This window comes from Leiobunum rupestre, chromosome 3, assembly GCF_980474605.1.
Source record: "Leiobunum rupestre chromosome 3, qqLeiRupe1.1.hap1, whole genome shotgun sequence".
NCBI lineage: Eukaryota > Metazoa > Arthropoda > Arachnida > Opiliones > Sclerosomatidae > Leiobunum > Leiobunum rupestre.
This window is the reverse complement of record NC_143386.1, coordinates 51,722,435-51,747,968: the sequence shown is the minus strand read 5'-3', so window position 1 is coordinate 51,747,968 and position 25,534 is coordinate 51,722,435. Positions and strand designations below refer to the sequence as shown.

Genomic DNA, 25,534 nt, shown 5'->3' with positions numbered 1-25,534 from the left:
AATAATGATGATTTTGGTAAATAGTGGTGAATAATTATAAATTAGGTAAATAATTATAAATTAGGTAAATAACTATAAATTTGGTAAATAATTATAAATTTGGTAAATAATTATAAATTTGGTAAATAATTATAAATTTGGTAAATAATTATAAATTTGGTAAATAATTATAAATTTGGTAAATAATTATAAATTTGGTGAATTATTATAGATTTGGTAAATAATTATAAATTAGGTAAATAATGGTTAATTATGGCAAATAATTATAAATTCGGTAAATAATGATTAATTTGGGGAAAATGGTAAATAGTGGTAAAAATTGATTTACATTCTAAATTAGATATTTTCCCGAAAAAAAATTAATTTGAAAAATAGAATATTATATCAAAATTAAATTGATATTAGGAGAATTCACAAATGACTATTTAAAAAATATTTAACTAAAACAACGTGGAAACGAAAATAAAAATAAAAGATAACAATTATCTTTCTATTTTAAGTTTAGGTATTTTCCCCAATACTACACGCTGTAGGCGACTGATTCGCCATCGAACCTTGAATAAAGAAAAGATTCCTCTAGTTGCGCTAGACAACAAAACCGTAAGATGAAATTGGAGTTAGCCAAAACCTGTTTGTCCGACCTCAAATGCCGCTAATGATTAAAAGGCGGATGCATTCGTTTCCTTCTTTTGAGCAGTTGCGACAAAAAACGTCACACATTCTTTCAGTTTCATCGGAATTACAGAGGAAACAAAATCAAGTAATGAATGAAATTACAATACACTATTTTAGCTCCAAAATCATGTATCTCAAGGAAAACCAATATGAGTAGTTTTATACGACATTATTTTAAAAATCGTAAAAGAGCCATTACTTTGAAACTATTTAATTTACATATTTTTACTTTAAAAGTAAGTTTTAATTATGTTTCGATTGTTACACAAAAAACTATTTCGCTTAAGTGAAAACCGTTTGAATGTAAGTTAACGTTTTCTCTCACCAGATGGGGTAAGGACTCACTCAGCATCGCGCCTTATTACTAATAGTAGCGTTCCAATAAATTGTTTCTAAGCAAAGGTAATTAAGAGCTTAGAATCGTTGTCTTTTAATTCATTCATACATAAAATAAAATTATTTATTTATTAAATTGTTTAAGGCTTGAAACAGTAATTAATAAATAATATCAAACATGAAATATAAGGCTGTATTAAATTCGGTCAAAAAAAGACAATGTTTAAAAATATTTAATGGTTTAAATTCGAACATATTTTAAATTATTACGAATTTAAGAAATTAAAAAAATCAGCATCCAATTCTTATACAAAATGGATTTAAAAAAATCAAAATTTCTGGTTTTCAGTAGGATCGTCAAGTTCTAGATTTCATTAAACACAAACTAAATTTTTTATCAGAAGTAATACTCTGAACAAATTGTAGAAAGCATATCATTGTTTTATCAAGTTGAGTTCCCTGGGTTTGGAACTCACGTTATCAACAAGCTTTGATACAAAAATATTCACATATGATTTGCTAGCTACATTCATATCAAAATAGATGAGGTTTTCCTGTAATTTAAAGATATTTTATGGTAATTTTGCACATCAGTGTTAAAGAGAATTTGAAATTTTTTCTATTTAATCTTGTGTACTTTTTAAACGTAAGATAGTGAAATTTTATTAAATATTTGGGTTTATTATTTTGCACACTATATTTTTTAAATAAAATATTGATACTCGAATGAAATTTGTCTCAAAAATTATTCTAAGAAATAAATATTTATGTCTTTATAAAATGGAATTTGTATAAAGTTCGTATAAAGAGAATAATTTTAGAGAATTATTTAAGAAATTTGCAATATAAATGTTGAATTCCCTTTATCCTTTAGGTAAAAAACCATGCTAAAGCTTTTAATAGAAACAAAATAACTATTTTATTTCTTAGAGTTTATGGACACCCCTCCTATATTAGTTACTCAACTTTCAATTTTACAATTATAAAATTTAAATAAAAAACTAATTTTAAAATTATTGATTCATTTTAATTTTATTTTTTACTTAATTTATATTTTCTTATTTTTATTTTTTAAAATATGTTTTAATTTAATATTTGATTTTAAAATTAAATTAAGTTTAATAAACAAAATTTATTTTCGATTTCAAAATTTTATTTTATTTTAGATTATAAAGTGTAAATTTTAAGTATAAATTTGAATTTTTTTAACTGCATATTTCAACTTTTAGGTATAAACTAATTTTTAAATGTTTATTTCAAGTTTTAGGTATAAACTATTTTTTAAATGTTTATTTCATTTTTCAGGGGTTAACTAAGTTTATTTAAATTTTCAAGAAAAAATTAATTTTGAAATGTTAAATTCATTTTCAATTTTAAAATTATACATTCTAAAATATTTAAAAAATAGAAAAACATAATTATATTTAATCTTGAAAATAAGCAGAATACTTTTTAAATTGACAAATGAGTGTAACAATCTATACAAATACTTCGGGGCAACTGTGAAATAGGGAAAGCTTGTTTAAAAATTACTGCCATAATTGTAATAAAATAAAAAAGCACTAATTTCTATCACAAAAAATGGACATTGAAAAGTGTCCTGTTAGTAATTTAGTATTATCTCGGAAATATACCATTTCAAAGTATTTCGACAATTCCGCGTTTCCATTTGTTGCACAACTATCAAATTTCTCGAACAAGGAAAATTGCAACACTCTTATATTCGTATTGCGCAATACTTTCGAGACCGGTTTTTTTCACGATCAACAAAAGGTAAAAATGCGTCGGGATTTATACTATAAATAAAGACAATCTCGAGAGATAAGCTATAGTCTTCATTGGTGCTTCTCTTATATCAGCATGAGCAACATCGAGCACCGTGTTAATTCAGGACTTTAGAGCTCTACAACTTACGGTAGGGATTTTTCAAATAACCAAAATTTAATTTCATATTTTTCATTGCGACAATTAGAGGTTTTATAATTCAATTATTAAGTTAATTACATAGTTTTCTGCAAATGAGAATGCACTCTTTATTATCATTTTAAAATAATAATAATCAGGATAAATATGCATAATGGAAAATATAATAGCCGTTTAATTAAAAAACACCACTCATTATATATAACAAAATAAGAATCCTCGAATAAAATATTTCCGGCTAGTCTGTTACCAGATTCGTCTGATACAAAAATTTACAATCTATACTCATGTCAAACCTAGTTAACTTGGTTTGCACCACCTTAGCTTAAGTCGTCGAGCGACCTTTAACGCCATTAATTCCGCTGGCCAGGTAACAATTCGTAGGAGGGTGGTTTAACAATCACTTTATAAATCTATTTCAAACCCTGTAATAATAAATTTAATTGTATTATTTTATATGAACATTAACGCCAATTACTATTGGGTCATTCCATGACAAAACGACCTAGTTTTTTTTAATTTTAACACCCGACCCCTTTCGATTTCGCCAAAATTTTGTATACAAGGTTTTTTGGGCCTAGGAAAACGATTTTGACAGTTTCATCACGATCGGTTCAGCCGTTTACGAGATACAGCATACGCGTTTTTTCAAAAGTTCGCCTTGACCCCCTAAATGTTTTCTAGTATATCTTATGACATAATTATCGCAAAATCACATGTAATACCTCATTTTAAAGACAATGCGCACCCTAATATGAATATTTAATCAGAGTTGTCATTTGACGTAAATGTCATTAAAATCTGGGCCTTTAAATAATTTGACCTTTGACCTTGCCCAGACACCTCAGTCGTAGGTCAACGATTTTAGCATTTTTAAAATTCCCACTATCGAATACATAATAATCACTCAAAATCTCAAAGTAATATTTGTAGTTTTCGAGATATTAATTTTTGAAATTTACCCCACCACACACAAAATGAAATACCAAAACCATTTATTTTTATAGTTTACACACCAATTAATTTTTTATTTACACAAAACAGCTTAAACTTCTTTATACATGGAAAAGGCTTTGGTAATTTTATTTTTATCGTGTTCTTTGATTTGATAGCCTTTCGAATTTGGTAAACCTACAAGAATTTCAATTGCACATAGAACATTTTCACTTGACACCCAACTGCTATCGATCCTTCTGGGCCATGTCTATTTGTCCGAAATACCAGGGGGACGCAAAAAGTTTACAAAGAAGTCTCCAAACTCTTCTGATACTTCCTCAATTAATCCAACGTAAAGTTGGCCTTTGTAGACGCTGGCTACCAAATTTCCCACTTTAAAGTTTTCAGCCTCTTGATTTCGAGTATCTGACAATTCTAAAGTCGAAACCTTAACTGTGGTTAGCGAATCGTCATTAGATAACGGAGAAACCATGATTTCATTTAACGATTTCGGAACGAATTTATGAAACCCTCGAGTTCTTTTTACTGTTATGGCTTTAGAAAACCTTTCTTTTAAAAGTTCCTTTTGTCGCTCAATTTCTTCGTTTTTAACATAGATGAACTTGATATTTTCGAAGTTTGATAGGCAGAAATTAAACATATCTGTTGGAGTCAAAATCTGTCCAGTCACTGGTCGCTGAAGACTGACTCTTGCTGTTTTACGCTTCACTGTTCCGCCAATTCCGTCACAAGGTCCCTTGCCATGAGATGTGGCAAAAAAATGCCATTCAGCGTCCAAACCAAAATCTTGTTTGTGGCAACAGAGATTAGAAAAGTTGTATTTGTTTTTATACTGTCCAGCACATCCATCCGTAAAATAAATTAGCTTTCTAACATTAGGAACATGTGTTTTTATATTTGGAATTAGATAAGTTAAAAAACTGTGAACAGTATTGGTTGTATGTGTTCTGGTATCACTGATAATACAAAAATTTAAGTGGTTAAGTTCTCCGTTTTCGACTACCCTGAAGTAGATTACGAAGGGATGCACTGTCGCTTGAGAATTGTCCCAATGGAACCCTTGTGCTTCGTCTTGAATTACGAAGGAATAGTTCTCCGCAAAATCACCGAGAACAATTACGTCACCAGGTTTTAGAGTTTTTTTGAGGTTTTTAAGATAATTAGATTGCGACTTAGATGTGTAATGATGACGCGTTAGTTCAAGTAGTTTAATGGCCAAAGAGTCGAAAAAGTTTTCCACACTCTCGCTCAAGGTCATGAGCTTTGTGCTGTCAGTTGTCACCCATTGCATGAACTTTATATTTTCAAAATCTTCTAAAAGGTTCGTTAAATATTCATTTTCAAGTAGACCATTTTTCCCAGGACAGTCCTTGCACACCCTCATCATACAATTCCTGTTTTGAGTGTCACACACGGTGAGCGCCATGAAATCGATATCACATTTTAAAGGACAAGGAGACGGTAGAGCTGATATCATTAGCTTGACATTTTGGTGATAGGTGCAGACACACACTGAATGTGTACCTGACGAACCTGCTAATACACACCAAGGTGGTCGTAGATAACAAAATGACGAAAATCCTAACGTCAAATCATGCTCTTCCTTGAATTTGTTATAGAGCTCTCTCAGGTTCAGCAGTACAAGCCTCTTTTGATGATGTTCTTTTTGACCTGTCTCGTGGTTTCTAACTGACACAAACTCCTTTTGTCCAGGTGTCATACGACTGTTATCGTCATTTTCGTAAAATTCAACGACCTTTGATTTAACGTCTTCGGTCAATATTAATCCCTTCGATTGTTTCTCTGGTAGCGAAAGAATTCCTTGACTAGATTTAAGATTCCTGCTTCGTTTGACCATGTATTCTGGTGCTCCAAATTCCTCCATTGTGCGTTGTATTCCAAATGGTGACAAGGTCAGGATCTGAAGCTTTTCGCCGTATGATGTCTTGGAGTTATTGAATTTCTCTCTCAGTTCGTTCAAAATATTCTCATATAATCGATGTTCTTCGAGCTTTCTAAAAACATCGTCCGTAACCATATTATCGTCTGTTTCATCAAGATAAATTTCCATTGACTCTTCTAATTTGCGTTTCAATGAATTGTTCACAGCGTTTAACTTAGTCCTGCTTAGAATTGTTTTTTGGCGAGATGACAAACCTTCTGTACAAAAGTTAAAAAATATATGTATTTATATATGTATACATATATAAATTCTTTCAAATTGAATATATTTCTTACTTCTTTTAACAGGAGATTCTCCCAAGTTTATTAGAGTTTCGTTAACTGCCACTAAAGCTATAGCTTTGTCGTCTTGCGTCGCATCTCCCGATGAACAAGGTTGACTAAATGAAAAAGAATCGCTTTCTTGTGATTCTTGTGCAGTGTGAACTTCTGAAACGTCCAACTGTATTTGGAGTTCATCCTTTACTTTTTTTCCAGCAGACATAAAACACTGGATGCACAACTTATTTCCAGCGATAACTTCAATTCCTCGTAACTTTAATTTTTTGAACAAATCCAATGAAATAGTTTTTAGTCCACTCTTTCTTTCAGCGTCGTGAGTCCCAAAAGGATTCATACACTTCTTTTGACTCGTTGAATACCTTTTCATAAAAAGTTCTTCATGGTGACGACATATGTTTCTTATTTTGGACATAGGTATAGCTGTTCGGCTGCTAAGAACTAATTTGTCATCCTCGGACAGATGGTTGTTGATACCAACTGTTTTCGAAAGTGTTTGCAAATGACATTTACTACTGTCTCTCCAAAACGAACAATTTCGATCCATTTCAGGGCTTTGTTCGAGAATATACAGTTAAATAAATTATATTTCGCTACTCAATTATCGCTGTTAATATATTTAACTACTCAATTATAACTATTATATATTAAAAAGATATTAAAACATTTTTACGTTATTAAAAACGTAATCGATATGACTAAGAGCAATATTGGGTTTTCTTGAGATATCTAGCACATTTCCATTTTAGGGTGCAGTAAGATACGCTACAATAATATTGAACGCCAGATTATACTAAGGACAAGCAATTTAGTGATGTCTTCTGTCTACAGATAACATGCAAAACTAAAAATAATATGTAAATAACTCAACTTAATTTAAGAATTAGTGTATTTGATATTCTAAACTCAAAATTACCAAAATAATAATATTTTTAATTTATTTAGTAGGTCAACTAGTTTCGTGTATAAAATAGCATTTTCATTAATTTGAGGGGTAAATTTCAAAAATTAATATCTCGAAAACTACAAATATTACTTTGAGATTTTGAGTGATTATTATGTATTCGATAGTGGGAATTTTAAAAATGCTAAAATCGTTGACCTACGACTGAGGTGTCTGGGCAAGGTCAAAGGTCAAATTATTTAAAGGCCCAGATTTTAATGACATTTACGTCAAATGACAACTCTGATTAAATATTCATATTAGGGTGCGCATTGTCTTTAAAATGAGGTATTACATGTGATTTTGCGATAATTATGTCTTAAGATATAGTAGAAAACATTTAGGGGGTCAAGGCGTACTTTTGAAAAAACGCGTATGCTGTATCTCGTAAACGGCTGAACCGATCGTTATGAAACTGTCAAAATCGTTTTCCTAGGCCCAAAAAACCCGGTATACAAAATTTGGGCAAAATCGAAAGGGGTCGGGTGTTCTGTGGCAGGCGTTTTGTCATGGAATGACCCTATAATGAGAAAGGGGATATTTCCTTCTGATAAAGCCGATAGACCAGACTTCCCAAAACCGTTATTGAACCCTGGGCACTAGCCCGGTTATATCATGCCTTAAAATGGCCCAGCCAAAGGCACCTGCATAGACCCAATTCAGAATGCGACATTTAATGCAATTATTCCAGATGACCGAGTTGTATTGCGTAGAAGAAAGGTGAAATGTACTTGATGATATAATCCCTTACACAATATTACTTTTAACCTCTGTAAAGTTTTATTAATAGAGAAAACCTAAGAACTCGATGAAAAATCATTTAAAGTGGCGAAAAACTTTGCTTACTCAATACAAAATAAGTCGTTCCAAGTTTTCCTTCCGTGCCAAAAGCTGAGCTCCTCTTGCTGCGAGGTGAAAGTGAAAACTACCATCCCACCTATTTTGTTTTATGCATTGAGACAGATGCTCACATAATTTGGTTAATTTACGTCAACTTGTTATTGTTTTCTAGGGAAATTTTCTTCCATACAAGGAACCCGCAAAATCGAGCAAGACCGAATATACTTAAAAAATAGTTCAATAATATATTTATTATTATGAGCGCGAACACATATTAAATAGGCTATATTAAATTATAGAAACATCTATTCACATAACCTTAAGTTTCAAGTCGTGTAATGATTCGAGTTTTTGTCTTACTTTCTTGTCAGATTTGAAAAATGAAGTCAACATATTTGTGCTCCTGCCTGGTGACGGTCAGTTGGTGCGCACTGCTGGCATCTGGTGCCGGCCCCTTTCCTAATATCGGTGGTGGATTGGATATCATTTCGAGAATTTTTAGTATTGCGGAGAGATACGAAAAAGCCAGACTGATTGAGCATCCGGCCAGCGGGAAATGCATGAAAGTCGAAAGAGGCTTAATTGGATCCGGAATCAAAATCATCCTTCACGACTGCAACTGGAGGTAAGGGGACACTTTCCTGTCTTTCATTGCTTCACCGCTCTAACATAATCCAAATACACGAACTATTTTTTTAATTTAAAATACATTTTAACATTGGACAGATAGTTATTTAAAGAGTTTTTGATAATGGTGATTTGTGCGAGAGCGTCGAACAATTTTTGCAGAAATTTTTAAAAGTTGGTACGGAATAATTTGAAGATACAACAGATTTAAAGAAATTACTCGATTTGAAATTTACAATATTTGAAGATTTATTTGAGATTCGGAGCGTAGTTTCTAAATAAATGTCATTATGGGCGTCTTCATTTTCAGAGGCGCTTTAACACCAGTGAACGAACTGTTTTACGCCGTGGACGCTCCCGGAGGATCGAAACTATTGAAAGGATCGGCCACTCATTCTAACATGTGTATTTACACCGGGAAGAACCACGAAGACCCTCTGTACACCATCGGTTGCAACACCAACGACGAACGACAGCAGTTCGAATTCCGAGGAGTTGGGGGCGGCGAGTATCTTCTAGTCCAAAAGGCAACCGGAAGATGCCTCAGAGCGTACAGTCATAAAAATGGAGCCACCATCCGCGCTACGAACTGCAACTCGGACGATCGCGACCAAAAATGGAGAATTTGCAATGGTAGCAGAAATTGTTGAGTAACTTAAAATGAAATAAAATGTCTGATATATTTATTACGAAATTAACTACAAAATTTTCTTCATTTTTTTTCAAGAAACAATGTTTCGACAAATCTTAATCACTACAAATATTAAAGATCTTCGAATTGGCTATATTTAACATGGTTCGTACGGATCCTAGTTAACCTTGATAACCTCCCCAGTAGCATTGTCGGTTGGGCCGACTGTCTGACGGCGACTATTTCGTGGCCAAAATACAGTCGGCAAACTACTCTTTTGACTGGTACTATGTCCGCCCGAATAACAGTCGGGAAAACTATTTTTACCGCAAAGAAATTACTTTCCGACTAACAATAGGTAGGTATTACGACTTAATATTGCAATGATACTCGACTCCATTTCGGATTAATAACCGACCCCGTTTTGGATACACACCCGACACCATAACGGATTAATACCGTACCCCATTTCGGATACTTACCCGACCCCGTTTCAGATACATGCCCGGCCCCGTTTCGGATACATGCCCGACCCCGTTTCGGATACATACCCGACCCCGTTTCGGATACATACCCGTCCTCGTTTCGGATTCATACCCGTCCTCGTTTCGGATTCATACCCGGCCACGTTTCGGATACCCACCTGACCCCGTTTTGGATATCCACCTGATCCCGTTTCGGATTCATACCCGACCACGTTTCGGGTTCATACCCGACCCCGTTTCAGGTTCATACCCAACCCCGTTTCATATTCATACCCGACTCCGTTTCGGATACCCACCCGACCCCGTTTCGGATACATGGCCGACCCCGTTTCGGATACATGCCCGGCCCCGTTTCGGATACATGCCCGACCCCGTTTCGGATACATGCCCGACCCCGTTTCGGATACTTACCCGACCCCGTTTCATATTCATACCCGACTCCGTTTCGGATACCCACCCGACCCCGTTTCGGATACCCACCCGACCCCGTTTCGAATACCCACCCGACCCCGTTTCGGATTAATAACCGACCCCGTTTTGGATACACACCCGACACCATAACGGATTAATACCCTACCCCATTTCGGATACTTACCCGACCCCGTTTCAGATACATGCCCGGCCCCGTTTCGGATACATGCCCGACCCCGTTTCGGATACATACCCGACCCCGTTTCGGATACATACCCGTCCTCGTTTCGGATTCATACCCGACCCCGTTTCGGATACATGCCCGGCCCCGTTTCAGATACATGCCTGACTCCCGTTTCGGATACATGCCCGACCCCGTTTCAAATACATGCCCGGCCACGTTTCGGAGTTATACCCGGCCCCGTTTCAGATACATGCCTGACTCCCGTTTCGGATACATGCCCGACCCCGTTTCAAATACATGCCCGGCCACGTTTCGGAGTTATACCCGACCCCGTTTCGGATTCATACCCGACCCCGTTACGGAGTCATACCCGACACGAACTCTTTGGAATATTAAGATGTCTCTAGACGTATAATTCTGGTATGAACCTATGAAAACGTATTATATTAATACATCCCGAATTTAAACAGTGCAATATTTCTTAAAAATATATTTATTGGGAAATAGTTTATAAAATCTACATAACTATATAGGCTATTGATCATTAAGATCGGACTAATTTTTTTTATTCTGTTCAGATTTCCAACATTTTTCCTAGTTTTCACTTTATATAAAATATGAATTAATTAGACTAAGCCTTTTTAGTTAGATTTAGCAAAATATTACACAAAATTAAAACGGCAGGAGAATTTTTATATTTCGATTAAATGAATAACGAAACTCGCCCAACTAATATAATTCTTACTAATTGGAGCCTAGCTTACTAAAATCGTGCATGTCTTAAAGCAAGGTTGGTAAGGTCTTTAAGCAGACGGATGAAACCTAAAAGAAGAAAAGTTTAGAAAACTTCTAAAAATTCTTATAAGTAGCTATTTTAGCAACAGGTCGAAAAAACCATAAATATATTATGTCTTAAATAACTCAATAAGACGGACAGTTGAAAATATATCCACAACAAGTAAAATTAGTCTACTTGCGATGTGTCTATTTCTCCCACACCTGAACGCTGAATATTCGGTCCGTCTTTACGTCGCTGAAATAGTCTCTAAACAATCGTCTTATCAATTCGATACCGAAACCAAGGAGGATAGAAACTTAGAAAGGGAGACGAAGTAGGAGGCATGAACGCGCCAGTATCCTTGTTATAATTACCGTGGTACCATTTTTCCCATAGTAGAACCACCCCAGTAAGGCCTTTCCTTCCCCTTTCCCCCATGTGATAATTACCATGATACCATCTACCCCTTTTCTCCATGCGAGAATTTCCGTGGTACTCCCCTCCCCCTTTCCCATGAGAGAATTTCCGTGGTACCCTTTTCCCCGCAAAAATAACTCAAAAACTCGCAGTCGTCACAAACCCCCCTGTACCCCTTTAAACCCCCTGTATCCAATGGCTGATTTACTCTCATGACGAACAAATAAAAATACGTTCGTCCTTTAGCCTCGATTTCCCTCTGTCCCGCGGGCCACGCTGTTTATAGTCGAACCACCTCAGTAACAAAGAGAAAGGCAGTCTCGGTTTCTCTCTGTTCCGCGAACCGCTTTCTCTTCGAATTATCTTTCGAGTGTAGCCCCCCCCCCCCTGGTTTTTGGTAAGAAAAATATTTTCTCACCAAAAGTGAATTTTGAACGGCCACATTTAAGATTTTTTTAAAATAATAACTAAAATGGTCATTTAAAATCTGAGACGGTCAAGTTGGAGAACGCGTATCGTAGTTTTAGATAACACAAGTAAAAGGACTCTAGCGAGTCCCCAACGCCGTACGCGACGAACCCAAAATGACGGGGAAAAATGCCCAATGGCGACTACGAATAACGATTCAACGAAGTGACCGGCCCTTCCTTATTATATAGATGATAAACGTATGGACACAGTCGCTATTATTGATGTTCAACGTAAAGAAACTGATAAGAGTACATTTAGGAGTCGGATAAACCTATTATCAAAATATATATAAAGAACATAAAATGAACTTCTTCGGCCCTTACGCGCAACGTGAAAAATGAGTTTCCCCCTCAGAAAATGTGGATTGCGGTCCCCTTTGGGGGTTAACAGGGGGGATTGGTAAATCGCCGCGGCGGAGTGTTAAATTGGCGCATTTTTACAACAGGTACATGAGCGAGTTGGTTTTAGTATTATAGTTCCACCTTGGAGTAGAGAACCCAAGGTTCCACCAATTCTCAAAACCGTTTGGTTGCAGAATACCCAAGCCAAGGCTTAGCGCTATGTTTTAATTCGCACATGCTTTTAATGAATGTGAAAACTTAGTGTTATTTAATATCAGTGAACCAGAAGTAAGTGGACGACAATTAGAACTAGCTGTACTACTAGAAAATAATGAAAATGACAAATACTTCGTAACTGATAAAACAGGGATCGTGAAACAAACAATTGAATATATGAAAAACAATGGAAGCTTGAATGAATTATTACAAGATATTTGTTTTTAAATTGAGTACTTTTAGTTTTTGGCTTTAAAGCAAAAAGAGCCACCTGGGCTTTTGTTTTTTTCCGAGGCATTTTAAAAACTACAGAAAACAATTCTAAATTGAATTAAACGATTAAACCTACAAAATTTTATGTATCAAAATTCAAAACAAACCTAGAAAACGAGACCCTTCAGACGACTTTGACAATTTCGCCTCTAGAGGGGCTAGTGAAGCTGAACTATTTTCCGATGAGGAATCGCCTACGCGTGACGTAAAGGACTATTCCGATGGGGTAACTAGCTAGCTCTATTGCGATTGGTAGTTAAAAAGGGGGAAATAACGCTGCCCCTCTAGCTTCTCATTTTACATGGCTAATACAGTGAGAGGTATCGAATGGCCGAAGAAGTTAACTTTTTGTTCTTTATATATATTTTTGCTATTATGTACTATGTTATTAATGCCGGTTGTTTTAAGGACACGCATGTACAATTTATATCGAATCAGGTTTAAACTTTAAATAAAATTTAGTTTCCATTCGTGAGTAATAATTAATTTTACAGATACTAAGGATAACAAGCTGCCTTCTAGATATTCCCAACGATATATAAATGGCCTACATCCAGAACACTTTTGTAAATCATTCCTGTAGTAATAATTAACTTAGATTAATGATTCGATTGATAAAATAGTAAATAGCAACTTTATTTATAGAAATAAACTAAATACGTGACTGATACTTCTTGGTTTTTAAAAACGTCATTTTATTTTTAAAACCATGAAGTATCAGTCACATATTTAGTTTATTTCTATAGATATCCCTAACCATGGTGGAAAATTTTAATGTATATAAACTTTATTTATCTCTACACTTTTGTATTGCGTCATCTATAGAGCTCTGACACTGGGCCTGGTCTAGCCAAATCACGTGCGTGTGACGCCAAATTCTCAATTTAAAACAAGCCTTGAAGGGCAAACAGGGTTTTGGCGGCATATAGAGCTTACAATAAACGTACTTGTGTTCTTAATCTTTTCGTGAATTTATCAATTTAAAAAGATAAAAATGGAAATTTTTTGCACTGTTCACTTTTGTTCGCTGCGTGGAAATCGAGACGGCAATAAAATATATTTTTATCGCTTTCCATCATTAACCGAAAAGAATAAGAACCAAGCAATAGTAAAACTACCAGAAATAAGGACGCAAAGGTGGATTCAAGATTTAAAAAGGAAAGAACTAAATAAAGAAAAAAATTCAAGAATATGTTATCCTCATTTCGTCACAGTTTTGTTTAAAGTAATGGTAAATTAACAAATATTTATTTCAGGACCCCCTGCCAAATAGTAAGACCATAATAACAGAGTTTACATTTGGGTTATAACAAATCTCAAATTTCCAAAAACCATTTAAAGATACTGGATAAAAGAGAAATATTATTGCGAAGACCAGAAATAACTTAGTCTAAGACAAACACTCATGATGTGGCTAAAGAACCAAAATACACCCTTATTGTTTCGGAAGAAGAGGTGGTTCTTGAAGATATTGTTTCTTTACCTGAACACGGAGAGTCTTTGTCTATTGCTTATAATCTTCCAAATACGATTAATAACCCTCCATAATAATATTACAAGCCAGTAATATTCTGAATCGCTTTATTTAGTTGAACCTAAATGAATTCAAGTTTTCCTAACATTCAAGATGTTTCGACTCAAATGGACTTAGCGCGCGATTCCGAGGGGGGATCGAAGTCTTCTCCGAGTAATGTCACCTAATAATTAAAAATTCTATGGGCCATATATAACGCAACCTAAAGGGCAGCACCAAGTCTTACGCACCATGTAAAGTCGGACGTGAAATGTATTCTATCCCTACGAATCTCGACAAAAAGAGCTATGCCTGATACAAAACAACAATGCCTTATAAATAGTGATTCCGCTCCTTGGTTTATTTGCTATAGTAGCAACGTTTACGGTAGGAAATCGACCTATGCCGGGACTATGCCAACTATGCCACCTATGCATTTTATGGAGTAGCTCGATGGCCCGCGAAAATTGTGTACGTGAGAAGTACACCATTTTCAAAGGACCTTTACCCATGGTAATGTTAATTAGCGATGTTTTAGACGGGGAAGCACCAATAGACAAAATTGCACGAGTTTCCTGTGGTCTTTTTAATACAAGGCACCCATTGTAAATGAGTAAAATATTTGGTTTCTGATTTTATCACTATCATTTTATTAATAAAATTGCATATCAAAATAGGAACAAATGTTTTTGATACTTATTTGTACTATATCACGACAAAATTTTCAATAAATAGGAACTAAGTGACGACACGTTTTACAGATCCATTTTCCTTTCGGACTTCTTTTAATTTTAAGGCATATTGTATGATACCAGCCAAATGAACAACCTTCGTTTTCGCAAAAAAAATTGTTAATCATATCTCAATCATCCTTTACATAAACACCAAACTTCATCTGGACTAGGCAGAACATTCGTTGAATCCGCTTGACTTTACTTAACATTATTTGAATCTGCTTGACTATAGTCATAAGTTCTTTAGTTCGAAAATGCCCAACAAAAGATCAGAGACCTATCTCGTCGAGACAATAATAGCGGTTAAGAGTGCAGGTCAAGGTAGAGAGAGAGTGCTTTCCTAAAGTTCTTGGGACTGGGGATTGTCATATTCTCTAATTTACACATTAGTGTTTAAAATTCGAAAAGCGAGACTAGACACGTTTTAAAAGAAGAAAAACGTGTCTTTATTTTAGCGCGCGTGGGTTTTTTTTCAAAACATAACGAAGAAGTTAGTCTTGGAACGGTTTTCATACTTGTAACAATTTAACGTAACCAGTTAAATAAAATTCTACTCAAGCATCGCAGTATTCGCTAGTATTCCTACTATAAACAACAGAAGTATTTGGAGAGATGGTTTGGAAGGATGTCGCTGCGTTCTAGGCCCTTTCCGTCGCCATTGTGAAGTCCTTATGTTGTTTATAGTAGGAGTACTAGCGAATATTGCGTTACTTGAGTAGAATTTTATTTGACTGGTTACGTTAAATTGTTACAAGTATGAAAACCGTTCCAAGACTAACTTCTTCGTTATGTTTTGAAAAAAAACCCACGCGCGCTAAAATAAAGACACGTTTTTCTTCTTTTAAAACGTGTCTAGTCTCGCTTTTCGAATTTTAAACACTAATGTGTAAATTAGAGAATATCACAGGGATGGTCTTCAAGAAATCCGGGAGAGCGTTCCAATCCTTGACTGAGGACGGGAGGAAGGAGTGCCGTCGGAGCGCCCTTTAAGTTCGTAGTGCATTTCGTTGACTTCGTTTGACCTCTAAAAACAATGTGCTTTTCTAAGAAAGCATAATAGTTTCATTTATTTTAATTTAATTAAACTATTTTATGAAATGTATTATTTGTAGCACTAACACCAAAAAATTCAAGTGAACAATTTTATTCCGCTTTCAATCTCAAACATACATTTAGGATGACATTTTTTTTAAACTTATTTTCTGCCCATTAAAAGCGCATATTTCAATATAATGGTAACTTTGAGTTCGTTCCGGTTCAATGATGAATACGCGCCAAGTTCTCGGAGAAGATCGTCTTCAAACTTCCGCAAGACCTTCTCACCGACTTCCACTCCTTCTTCGCGGATAAGTTTCTGATAAGCGGACCAGGTTCTTATGTAAGCCATATAATTCTCAAATGTGGAATCTAAATATGTGACCAAATCGTCGTCTCGCAAGAAATCCTTCATTGGAAGGGAGTATCCTTTGTACGACTGCTTGTCCAAACTGCCTCGCTCGTCTGTGTACTTAACCATTTCCATTTCGTGGAAACGAACTACCATATCCCTCAGTTTTTCGGTTACTCCATCGTTACTTCCTTGTCAAGAGAAAAAGTTATATAAATTTAATTCCTAATTCACACTTTCCAGTGACAATTAATAAAACCCACACATAGTCCATATTAACCATAATATTTTCTTGCTAAAACATGATCCATATTGATCATTATTTGCACAAATGAATGTGGGTACTTTTTAGCAATGATAAGTTGGTAGTAAAATACTTTTTAAAACGATGATTTACCTTATTTTCTTTTGATATTAAAGCTATTAATAATTATTTTATTTTTGTGACTATCCGGTACTGTAAGCTTATTTATAGAAGGTATTGTATCATTGGTTCAAAATTGAATGGTATTGCAATCGAATAAATTGTATTTGTCCAAATCGAAAAAGGTAACTGTTGTCTAGTGAACCAATTTCACGATATAAGAAGTGCAATTGTTTGAATTTAAAAATCAATGTTTCATATCGACTTTTTCAAGCTCTAAATTAAGCTTAGCTTAGATTGTAACAATTTAAGTTCCACCTAAGTTTTAGAATAGGCGTCGGAATCTGATAATTTAGGCAATTACAGTGCGAACATTTTCCGGACAGTTAAATTTTGAACAAACGATACCAATTGTTTAAAATATTTAAACTCAAACTTTCTTAACGGTTTACTTATACGAAAATGTTTGTTTTAGTTTTCACCATTTGGTGTAAGTATATGGGAAAATTACGAAGTGTATAAATTTTTTTTAGCTGTTTCTACTTTAAAAATCTAGAAATTAAATGGCATAAGTTATTTTTAAAAAGGGACTTGCTTCAGAAAACTTTTAAATCTATTATATTCTTAAGGATACAATTATATTCATTTACCTCTAGCGCGAAGACAGGACATACAGGTCTTTGATTTTTTCTTAACGCCATAGATTTATATGTTATACTGTTATATCTCTTTTATTCGGAAGAATATTTAGCTTTAGTAGTAATATTAAACTGCATCAAGTTGTTCTAAATATTTGGCTTTCTTCTAAGAATGGTTAGAGTAATTAAAATATAGTTTTTGCAAAACGTTTTTCCGTTTTTCTGACATCTGCTCATCGCTTTGAGAGCTAAGCTAAGACTTTTAAGCTGTAAAATCAATTTCGATTTGTAAAAATACCAGCCCGAAAATTATAGTTATCAGATATTTTACAGTTTGAATATTTATTTTAGCATTAACATAATCTATCCCATAAGAATGGTTTGAAATTTATTTCAGTATTTGGACATCGTCATCTTTTCATGCCATCATCGCCATCGTGATGTATTCCAATAAAATTAAACTTTAAAAATCCTCAATATTCTATTAATATTTCGTCGCCAAACAAGTGACTAACCCAACCTACCTTTAAGATGAAGTGGTTGAACGCAGTAAGTCGCCAAGACTCCATTCGCGTCTAAAATCCTTTTGACCGATGCAATAAATCGTTCTTTATCGAACCAATGAAACGCAGTGCTAGCCGTAACTAGTTGAGTCGAATTGTCTTCCAGAGGTAGGGATTCCGCGGTTGACACAGCGAACGAAATATTGTACGGGTTTCCCGGGGTGGAATTCGCTTGTTCGATCTGAGTATCACTGATGTCCACACCGGTGATTTTCTCGAAGTAAGGGCTCAAGATCCGAGAGCTCTGTCCTGTGCCGCATCCTACATCCAAGGCTTGTTTGAAAGGCCCCTTATGCTTCTCTTTCAGATAGGACAATATTCGGTCAACTACGATTTGAGGAGTAGTTGGCCGATACTTGGCGTAGTTCGCCGAGTGGTCCGTACCTTTGAATAGATCTGTCATTTTAAAAGAAATGTAAGCCACTGAAAAAGCGCTGTTGATTTTATAACGAATTTGTAGCTGTTTAAGCAAGTAAACGATAAAAAGTACTAAGTTCGACAGCTGCCGAGACTCGTGACTGATCCAGAAACATTTTCTTTTATCAGGCTGTGCGATAAATTATGAAAAGCTGGAGTTCATTCATTTTATCAATTAACAGTAGTTTGATATCGTTTTAAGGTCAGATTTTACAAATAAAGAGAGATAAATGTAAACAGACCAGTAGAGTGATATATTGTTGAAGATAGAATTGGTCTGTTTATATAATAAATATTATCGTAAAAATCGAGTAATTTGTAAAAATGGCTTTAACTTGTAAGAAAATAGTAAACATATTGCTTTAATGCATTATCGACCAGTATAATTTTTAAAAAAATGTTATATTTGCTAGCATGAGCATAAGAAAAAATCTTTTTCCAAATGGCTATTTTGAGTACAAAACTGCATCGAATGATATTGGGATCGATCAGATAAAAAATTGAGACTGGTGTAAAAAATTAAAATTAGTTTTTTTTATGGTTAAATATGTCATTGGGTATTAGTAAAAAGGAAATAATTTATTATTTTATTATTTGAAATTATACATTCAAACTACTCTAACCTTCTAAACAAACTTTAAAAAAACTATATTATAATAATTTAATATTAAGAAATCATTAAAATTAATTTACTTCCTTTTAATAATAATAATAATAATAATAATCAGCTAGGCTAATACCCAAGGGACTTTCAGGAGAGCTGTGGGTGGAAGTCCATTTAACATACGTCATTCGGTCGCATTTAAATATTACACTCTGATGACGTTTCAGTGACGTTAATTTTATATATATTAAATATACTTAAAATAAATCAACTCTTTTCGCCTCGAATATTTGCAACATCAGTTGTTAAGTGTAGGCTAACGTGGAAATAAGGGCATTCTGGCACTTTCCTACGCAACTTAAACTAGCCACTTTAATTAAAGGCATTAAAATTAACTAGATGATTTGGGCCTAGGGTGGTGCCTTGGATATTAGCCCAGCTGATTATTATTATTATTATTATTATTATTATAGTTATTGCTCGCAAAATGCTTTTTGTCAATATACCAGAATACATGTATGGGTGGATCATACATAAACTTTCACAAATTCGTCTATTCTGTAACTAGTAAACGCTAAACTTTAATTTGAAAAACTACATAATACAATTGATATTAAAATATATATAATTAATTTTAATACTCCACATTTACAAATGTTTTCTTCAAAAAATCATCCGAATATTGAAATAATACGATTACATGTCAGTTTCCAATTAATGTGGCTATTTCTTGCAGTGTTACTTTCTGCCCATGAGAAGCACATATCTCAATGGGATGGTAACTTTTAGATTTACGGCATTCTTTTTATCAACTTTCAGAACTGTAAGAACTTCATCTTCCACTTCCTGCAAGAGCTTTTTGGCGAACTCTTCCCCTTCAACTTTGGCCATCTTCTGATAGGCCGACCAAGTGGTGAGATAGGCCATGTAATCCTGGAACAGCATCTGAATGGGCACGACAACCTCCTCGTCCCTGACGAAGTCTTCGAAGGGCAGAATGACGCCTTCGTACCTCTGTTCCTTGTAGCCTCCTCGTCCGTCGCCGTACTTCGACATCTCCATTTCGAACAAATCCAAAATTATCTTCTTCAAATTTGCGGTTTCTTCATCCGTGTTTCCTATAACAGGGAAAATGAATATAGATATACAACAACTGGAATGCTGAAGATGTAGTAAGCTCCGTTAGAGACTAGCAAATGAGTATCTTAGAGCAAAATTACCGTTCGTCATTATTATTTTGACCGACCTAGAGGTCCCCTAAGAAAACGGCGCATTATAACAGTTTAAAAACTAGAGACGTCACGATTACTAATGAAAGAAAAACGTGTTGTCAAGGGTAACCCTGGAATAATCAGCCGCCGTCTGCTTAGACGAATTCTAGCTTGGTATTGCAGCTATCAACATATAGCTGCAACTTTCACGCAACTGATTGGCAGGTAGACAAAAAGCGTATCTAATTATCTATTACGCGTTAATGCGTACCATAAAAATACATTTCTTTACTGATAGCCAAACGGTAATAGCCCCTGCCAATACCCTACTTAGTGTTTTCCATTGCAACCGAAGCTATGGGTTAATCCGAAACTGCTCTAGATAATTGTGGTAAAATTTCATACAATTCGGCTGTTAAAATTATTACATAATCATTCATTACTTCTACCCATGTAGCTCAGCACCCTTTTAGTTAGATGATACCTTTTAGAATGAGGACTTCGCAGCAGTAAACGGCCAAAACCCCATTGGGCTCCAAAACTCTTTTAGCGGACTTCAGAAAGCGTTTCTGATCAAAATAATGGTAAGCGGTACTGGCCGTGACTAGTTGCAAGGAATTGTCTTCGAAATCCAGAGACTCGGCTGCTGACACCGCGAAATCCACATTGTTCGGGTTTCCGGAGGTTAGCTTGGCTTGTTCGATCTGACTCTCGCTGACGTCCGTTCCGGTCACTTTTTCGAAATTCGGGGCCAATATCCTTGTGCTCTGACCAGTGCCGCATCCTACGTCCAAGGCGGCTTTCAAGGACCCGCTATGCTTCTGCTTCAGATAGGCCAATATCCTGTCCACCAGTACTTGAGGAGTGGTTGGTCTGTACTTGGCGTAGACAGCCGCGTGATCGGTGCCGCTGAATAAATCCGCCATTGATAAGGCAAATGGAACCGACAAGTCAAAAAGATTTCCTCAGTTCAGACTGAAATGACATTGGTCGACGATTGGAATTAGCTAAGAAGTATGTATATAAAGATTTAATGTATATAATGTTATCAGTCCTTTGCCGTTGATTCGTTTCTATTTTATCTCCAAATTGTAGAGGTACTACGGCATTGAAATTGTAATCCTTCATACCGCAATATATATTAGTGTAGTCTATCCATTTTTTATTTTTCAACGCCGTTCCTTCGTTATCAGTAATTTCCAAAATACTAGAACTTGTGTAAATGCTGGAAAATTATCAGTTACGAAAAGACAAGTACAGTCTGTTCGATATAATACATACGATTAGGTTTTAGCTTAATGCACTTAACGTCTTTGAAGTTTTTATTATGTAATATAAGAAAAATGTTAAAGATATGAAGTTTTGATAATTTACTTACTTTCTAATACATATTCCTTAGGTACAAAGTGTAGACACCTCAATAATAATAATTCTTGGAACGGAATGTAACAGTGTACGCGACGAAAACCTTTTGCTTCAGAGATTTAACTAAAACTGATGATTCTACATTTGCTATTCTGTAAATAGCAAAGACTATAGTCTTTGGTAAATAGCAGCTACTTTGACATGTTGCATTGGAAAATAGACCCTCATTTTCAAAAATTAATAATATAGATTTACAATTGGTTTTACTATTTAACTAGGATGTCACTAAAGCCCTAACTGGCATTTTTGACAAGGAAGTAGTAGTAACATGTGCGAATTATACAAAGCCCGTACGTGCTCCCCAAAGGAGGGGCGGCATTAAGAAATATTCTACTAGTTAGTTTTTCTCCCGATAGATGGCACCGCTACTTGTCCCGAGTGAGGGATAAACCATAAAGTTTTAAAATAATAAGGAATTTTCTTTTCTTGGGGATAAACTATAAAATACAAAATAATTTTGAGATATTATTTTGTGTAGTTAGATAATATTATATTCGTTTTTTGCATATTTTCTAAAATAGGAACTACATTTACATTTCTAATTTTAATATACTTTAAAAGCATAACTTTATCACAGAATGTAGTTTGCATGTTAACATGCTGGAACAAAGCCATCAGTTAAGTTGGTCAAACAATGCTAATCATTTATAATATCAGGTACTTTTGTAAGCACGATATATCTAAATCTTTAAACCTTTCTCGATAATGGTTTCGAGTTAATTTTTTAACTCTCTCATTCCTATCCGATACATCTTTAGCATAATTATTCATTAAGGGGCGCAAAAACTTTTCTAATAACATTTAGAAAGTACGTTATCACAACAGTTACAGCTAAGAGAAACTCTAAAATGGGGCCATATTACTTCAACATAAGCAGCTAAAATTTTTCATTTGTGAAACAATTTTTTTTGAAAATTGCACGAAATCCGCAACTAATCCCAAGAGAATAATCAGCAGCCGACTAGGATATTTAAGGCCTCCTTCATCTTGCTTTTTGATTAAATGGAACAGCGGCGCTTCTGATGAAGGCTGAGTTAGTTTCTCCAAGCAGTCCAAACAGTCGGAATTTTCTTCTGGTACTCTTACTATATAGCCCCCTACCATTGCTAGCGTAAAGTTTTTAATAGTTGGTTGACAGTTATCTATAAAAATAATTAAAATTTTAGCAACACAATATTCATAGCACTAGTAGAAACTAAGCGATTTACCACTTCTCGTTACTTATGTCTTTCTTTTCAACAACAATATTAAATGATCTGTCAACTTGGGTTTAATTTTGGTGGTGACTTCCAACTGCTGGCTCATAATTTGATTTCGATTTATACCTTATTATTGATCACAAATATGGTTCACATTTTTCATCAACATACGAGAAATATCAATAATAACATACTTGTTCCCAATGGCATTTGAGGGTTTTCATTTCTAATAGTGTTGGCGCTATCAGAGGTTTTTAGGGTGCCTATTTTTAGCAGGTGTTCCATGGCTAGAGTGCAGGAACGTGTGTCTATCTGATCATTCATACCACCCATTGATTTTAAATGGCTAAAGGTCATTTCTACCACGTCACTGGATAATTTTTTAGTTAGAACGTAATGAAACCCAGAACTAATCAAATATTTGATGAGAGCTACAGTTTACCTTGTTGTGATACAAATAGCTTCATAAGTTTGATCTGTCAACCGTTCATTTTTAAGGGTTGCATTCATTTGTATCATTTCAAGGAATGTTAGGAAATCATAAAGAAGCCATTCGAGAATTTCGTCATCTACATTGTGAAAGGGCGACTTGTTCTAGTTACGTTTGAAAATTCCATGTGTTACATTTACTATGTCATGTATATCCCACCACTTCCTTATCATTTCCATAAAATAAATTGAAACTTCAAGATTTTCTCTTTCATTTTCGTCGTACGGTCGTAGGCTTAACATGGTCTGTAGTGCTGCAGTGAGAGGCTGGGAAAAAAACTGAACAGCACGAAAAACGTTCATTTTCTCGAAAGAAGTGGGATAAACCACTTTCCTTTTTAGAAATCTAGCAGGCTTTATGAGATTTCCTTTTTGGAGATTGTAAAGTTTCTTCACAAAATCTGCTTTTATAACCATTCTAATAAACACCATTTCTCTAGCTAGAAATTGCGAGCTAATATTTTTAATTACATGAATCTGGTCAAATGCCAAAAATAGCTTCCTCTTCGGATCTAATGGACGGTTCACTTCATGAGACAATGTTCCACCTCCAAGTAATTTGAATGCATTAGTATTACATTTTTGCATTGTCTGCAACCACTCTCAGAACGACAAATCCAATCTGTTCCACTATTTCAGTAACTCTGACTGTTAGCTTGTGTAGCTGTTCGCCGGTCAAATTATAAGTAAAAAAGAAGGCTACTGGAAGACCAAAACTAGTTGTAAGCCCATGGAATATGAAGCATAGTAAATTCGTTGCAAGCTGTTCACCAAGTGACCAATAGCATACTCCTGAGTTAATGTAGTTTGCCCAAAAAATGTATCTAAATTTCGGTCGTACTGTAGTCTTGCTTCGATGCTCATTTCATCCACCACTTTAGAACCTATCTTAATAATAATTAGCTAGGCTAATACCCAAGGCACCACCTTAGGCCTAAGTCATCATGCGACTTTTGAAGCCCTTAATTCAGGTGGCCGGGTTACAATGCGTAGGAGGGTGGTGGCAAGCCCTGCATGCCACGAGATCGAGCCAACAGCTCCCTACACTAACTATTACCGTTAACCTAGACCAGTTTTTATGGAGGGGGAAACCGAAGAACTCGGGGGAAAACCCCTTAAACCAGTGGGGAGAGAACTTGCAAACTCAACGCAGAAGGAGTTGTTTCGAGTTTCCACCCAGTGCCACAAGCTGGGATCGAACCCGGTTCCTCTTGCTGCGAGGCGAAAGTGCTAACCACTCCGCCACCCCACTTATGATGATCATTTGTTAGCCTTTTAAATTCAGGTATTAAACGTATTTTTATTAATTCGGTGATTAAATCTTCTCCATAAGAATGACCAATGAAACGTCGTAGTGTGACTCTGTGTGGCAAATGAAGTAAGCCTTGGTCTCTCAAATTGTAAGCGCATGGGCACTTTTTAAATAATAAGCAGCACACTTAAAGCGTTGATTCCAAGTAGGGCCTAGATTGCTTTCCAAACGCTGATATTTGCTCAGCTAGAAATGTTGCTTGAACATCATTGCTTTTAATTGCGTCAAGTCCTTTTTTTTTAAACGCACCATTGTTTCATCTTTTAATTCATTTTGAAGATCTTTAACTTTTTTCAACAATTTATCATTCTTGTTTAAATTTTTGAATTGTCTTCCTAAGCTTTGAAATAACCCTTCCTTGCTTTCGGATAGAAGTATTTTTCCTTCGATATCTGAATTTACAAGTTGCAGAAGAAACTTGAGTAGCTTTTTCAGAGTAAGTTTTCTCAGAAGGTACAATGGATGCATCTTGATTTACACAAATACTTGGATTTAATAGAAGTTGAGTAAAACATTCATTTTGACTCTTGTCTGGGTTCCGCTCAGTCAGGATCATATCAACTTCGAAGTTGGTGTCTTCATTACTGATTGATCCTCTCACTATATGTCTTTGACTCTGAAGATGATTTTCATTATTAATATTAATTGGTGACAGCGGTATTCTTTTTTGGTTGAATGCAGACTTGAATTTAACTGGAATTGAAATATTTTCATCTTGAACTGTGCTACCTTGCCTTAACAATGGAATTCTAATTTCATTTCTATCAGTAAATAAGACTTTTCTTATTGGGTGTGTATTAAATGGCGTGTCAATAGAACTTTGTTGGGAGTGTTTGTATTGGTGTGTGTTCGTTTTGTGCTGTTGAAAGTTACTATTTTTGCCTACTTGTTTGCACGGGACAAAAGTTAAAAATTGTAAAAAAATTAAA

The 25,534-nt window shown here is 35.0% G+C and overlaps 3 protein-coding genes across 3 annotated transcripts; 1 reads left to right on the top strand and 2 right to left on the bottom strand.

Annotated features, from left to right (window-relative positions):
* Positions 1-704: 704 nt before the first annotated feature.
* LOC149952536 (uncharacterized) lies at positions 705-9,192 on the top strand. Its single transcript, XM_090169745.1, has 3 exons — positions 705-760; positions 8,287-8,540; positions 8,853-9,192. The coding sequence occupies exons 2-3, from the start codon at positions 8,296-8,298 to the stop codon at positions 9,190-9,192; spliced, it is 585 nt and encodes a 194-aa protein (XP_090025871.1). The 5' UTR covers positions 705-760; positions 8,287-8,295.
* Positions 9,193-16,124: 6,932 nt separating this feature from the next.
* Positions 16,125-18,429, bottom strand: LOC149952535 (putative methyltransferase DDB_G0268948). Its single transcript, XM_090170190.1, has 2 exons — positions 17,910-18,429; positions 16,125-16,574 (listed from the first exon to the last, which is right to left on the bottom strand). Exons 1-2 carry the CDS (start codon positions 18,349-18,351, stop codon positions 16,192-16,194), a joined length of 825 nt encoding a protein of 274 aa, XP_090026316.1. The 5' UTR covers positions 18,352-18,429; the 3' UTR covers positions 16,125-16,191.
* Positions 18,430-18,923: 494 nt separating this feature from the next.
* On the bottom strand, positions 18,924-21,649 carry LOC149952534 (putative methyltransferase DDB_G0268948). The gene is made up of 3 exons (XM_090170189.1): positions 21,559-21,649; positions 20,665-21,155; positions 18,924-20,087 (listed from the first exon to the last, which is right to left on the bottom strand). Exons 2-3 carry the CDS (start codon positions 21,104-21,106, stop codon positions 19,708-19,710), a joined length of 822 nt encoding a protein of 273 aa, XP_090026315.1. The 5' UTR covers positions 21,107-21,155; positions 21,559-21,649; the 3' UTR covers positions 18,924-19,707.
* Between the last annotated feature and the right edge of the window lie 3,885 nt (positions 21,650-25,534).

Coding starts and splice junctions, on each gene's coding strand:
- LOC149952536 (XM_090169745.1), top strand. CDS start 8,296: ATGAAGTCAACATATTTGTGCTCCTGCCTGGTGACGGTCAGTTGGTGC. Junction 8,541..8,852: donor CTTCACGACTGCAACTGGAG/GTAAGGGGACAC, acceptor CTTCATTTTCAG/AGGCGCTTTAACACCAGTGA.
- LOC149952535 (XM_090170190.1), bottom strand. CDS start 18,351: ATGACAGATCTATTCAAAGGTACGGACCACTCGGCGAACTACGCCAAG. Junction 16,575..17,909: donor TCAACCACTTCATCTTAAAG/GTAGGTTGGGTT, acceptor TCTCTTGACAAG/GAAGTAACGATGGAGTAACC.
- LOC149952534 (XM_090170189.1), bottom strand. CDS start 21,106: ATGGCGGATTTATTCAGCGGCACCGATCACGCGGCTGTCTACGCCAAG. Junction 20,088..20,664: donor CGAAGTCCTCATTCTAAAAG/GTATCATCTAAC, acceptor TCCCTGTTATAG/GAAACACGGATGAAGAAACC.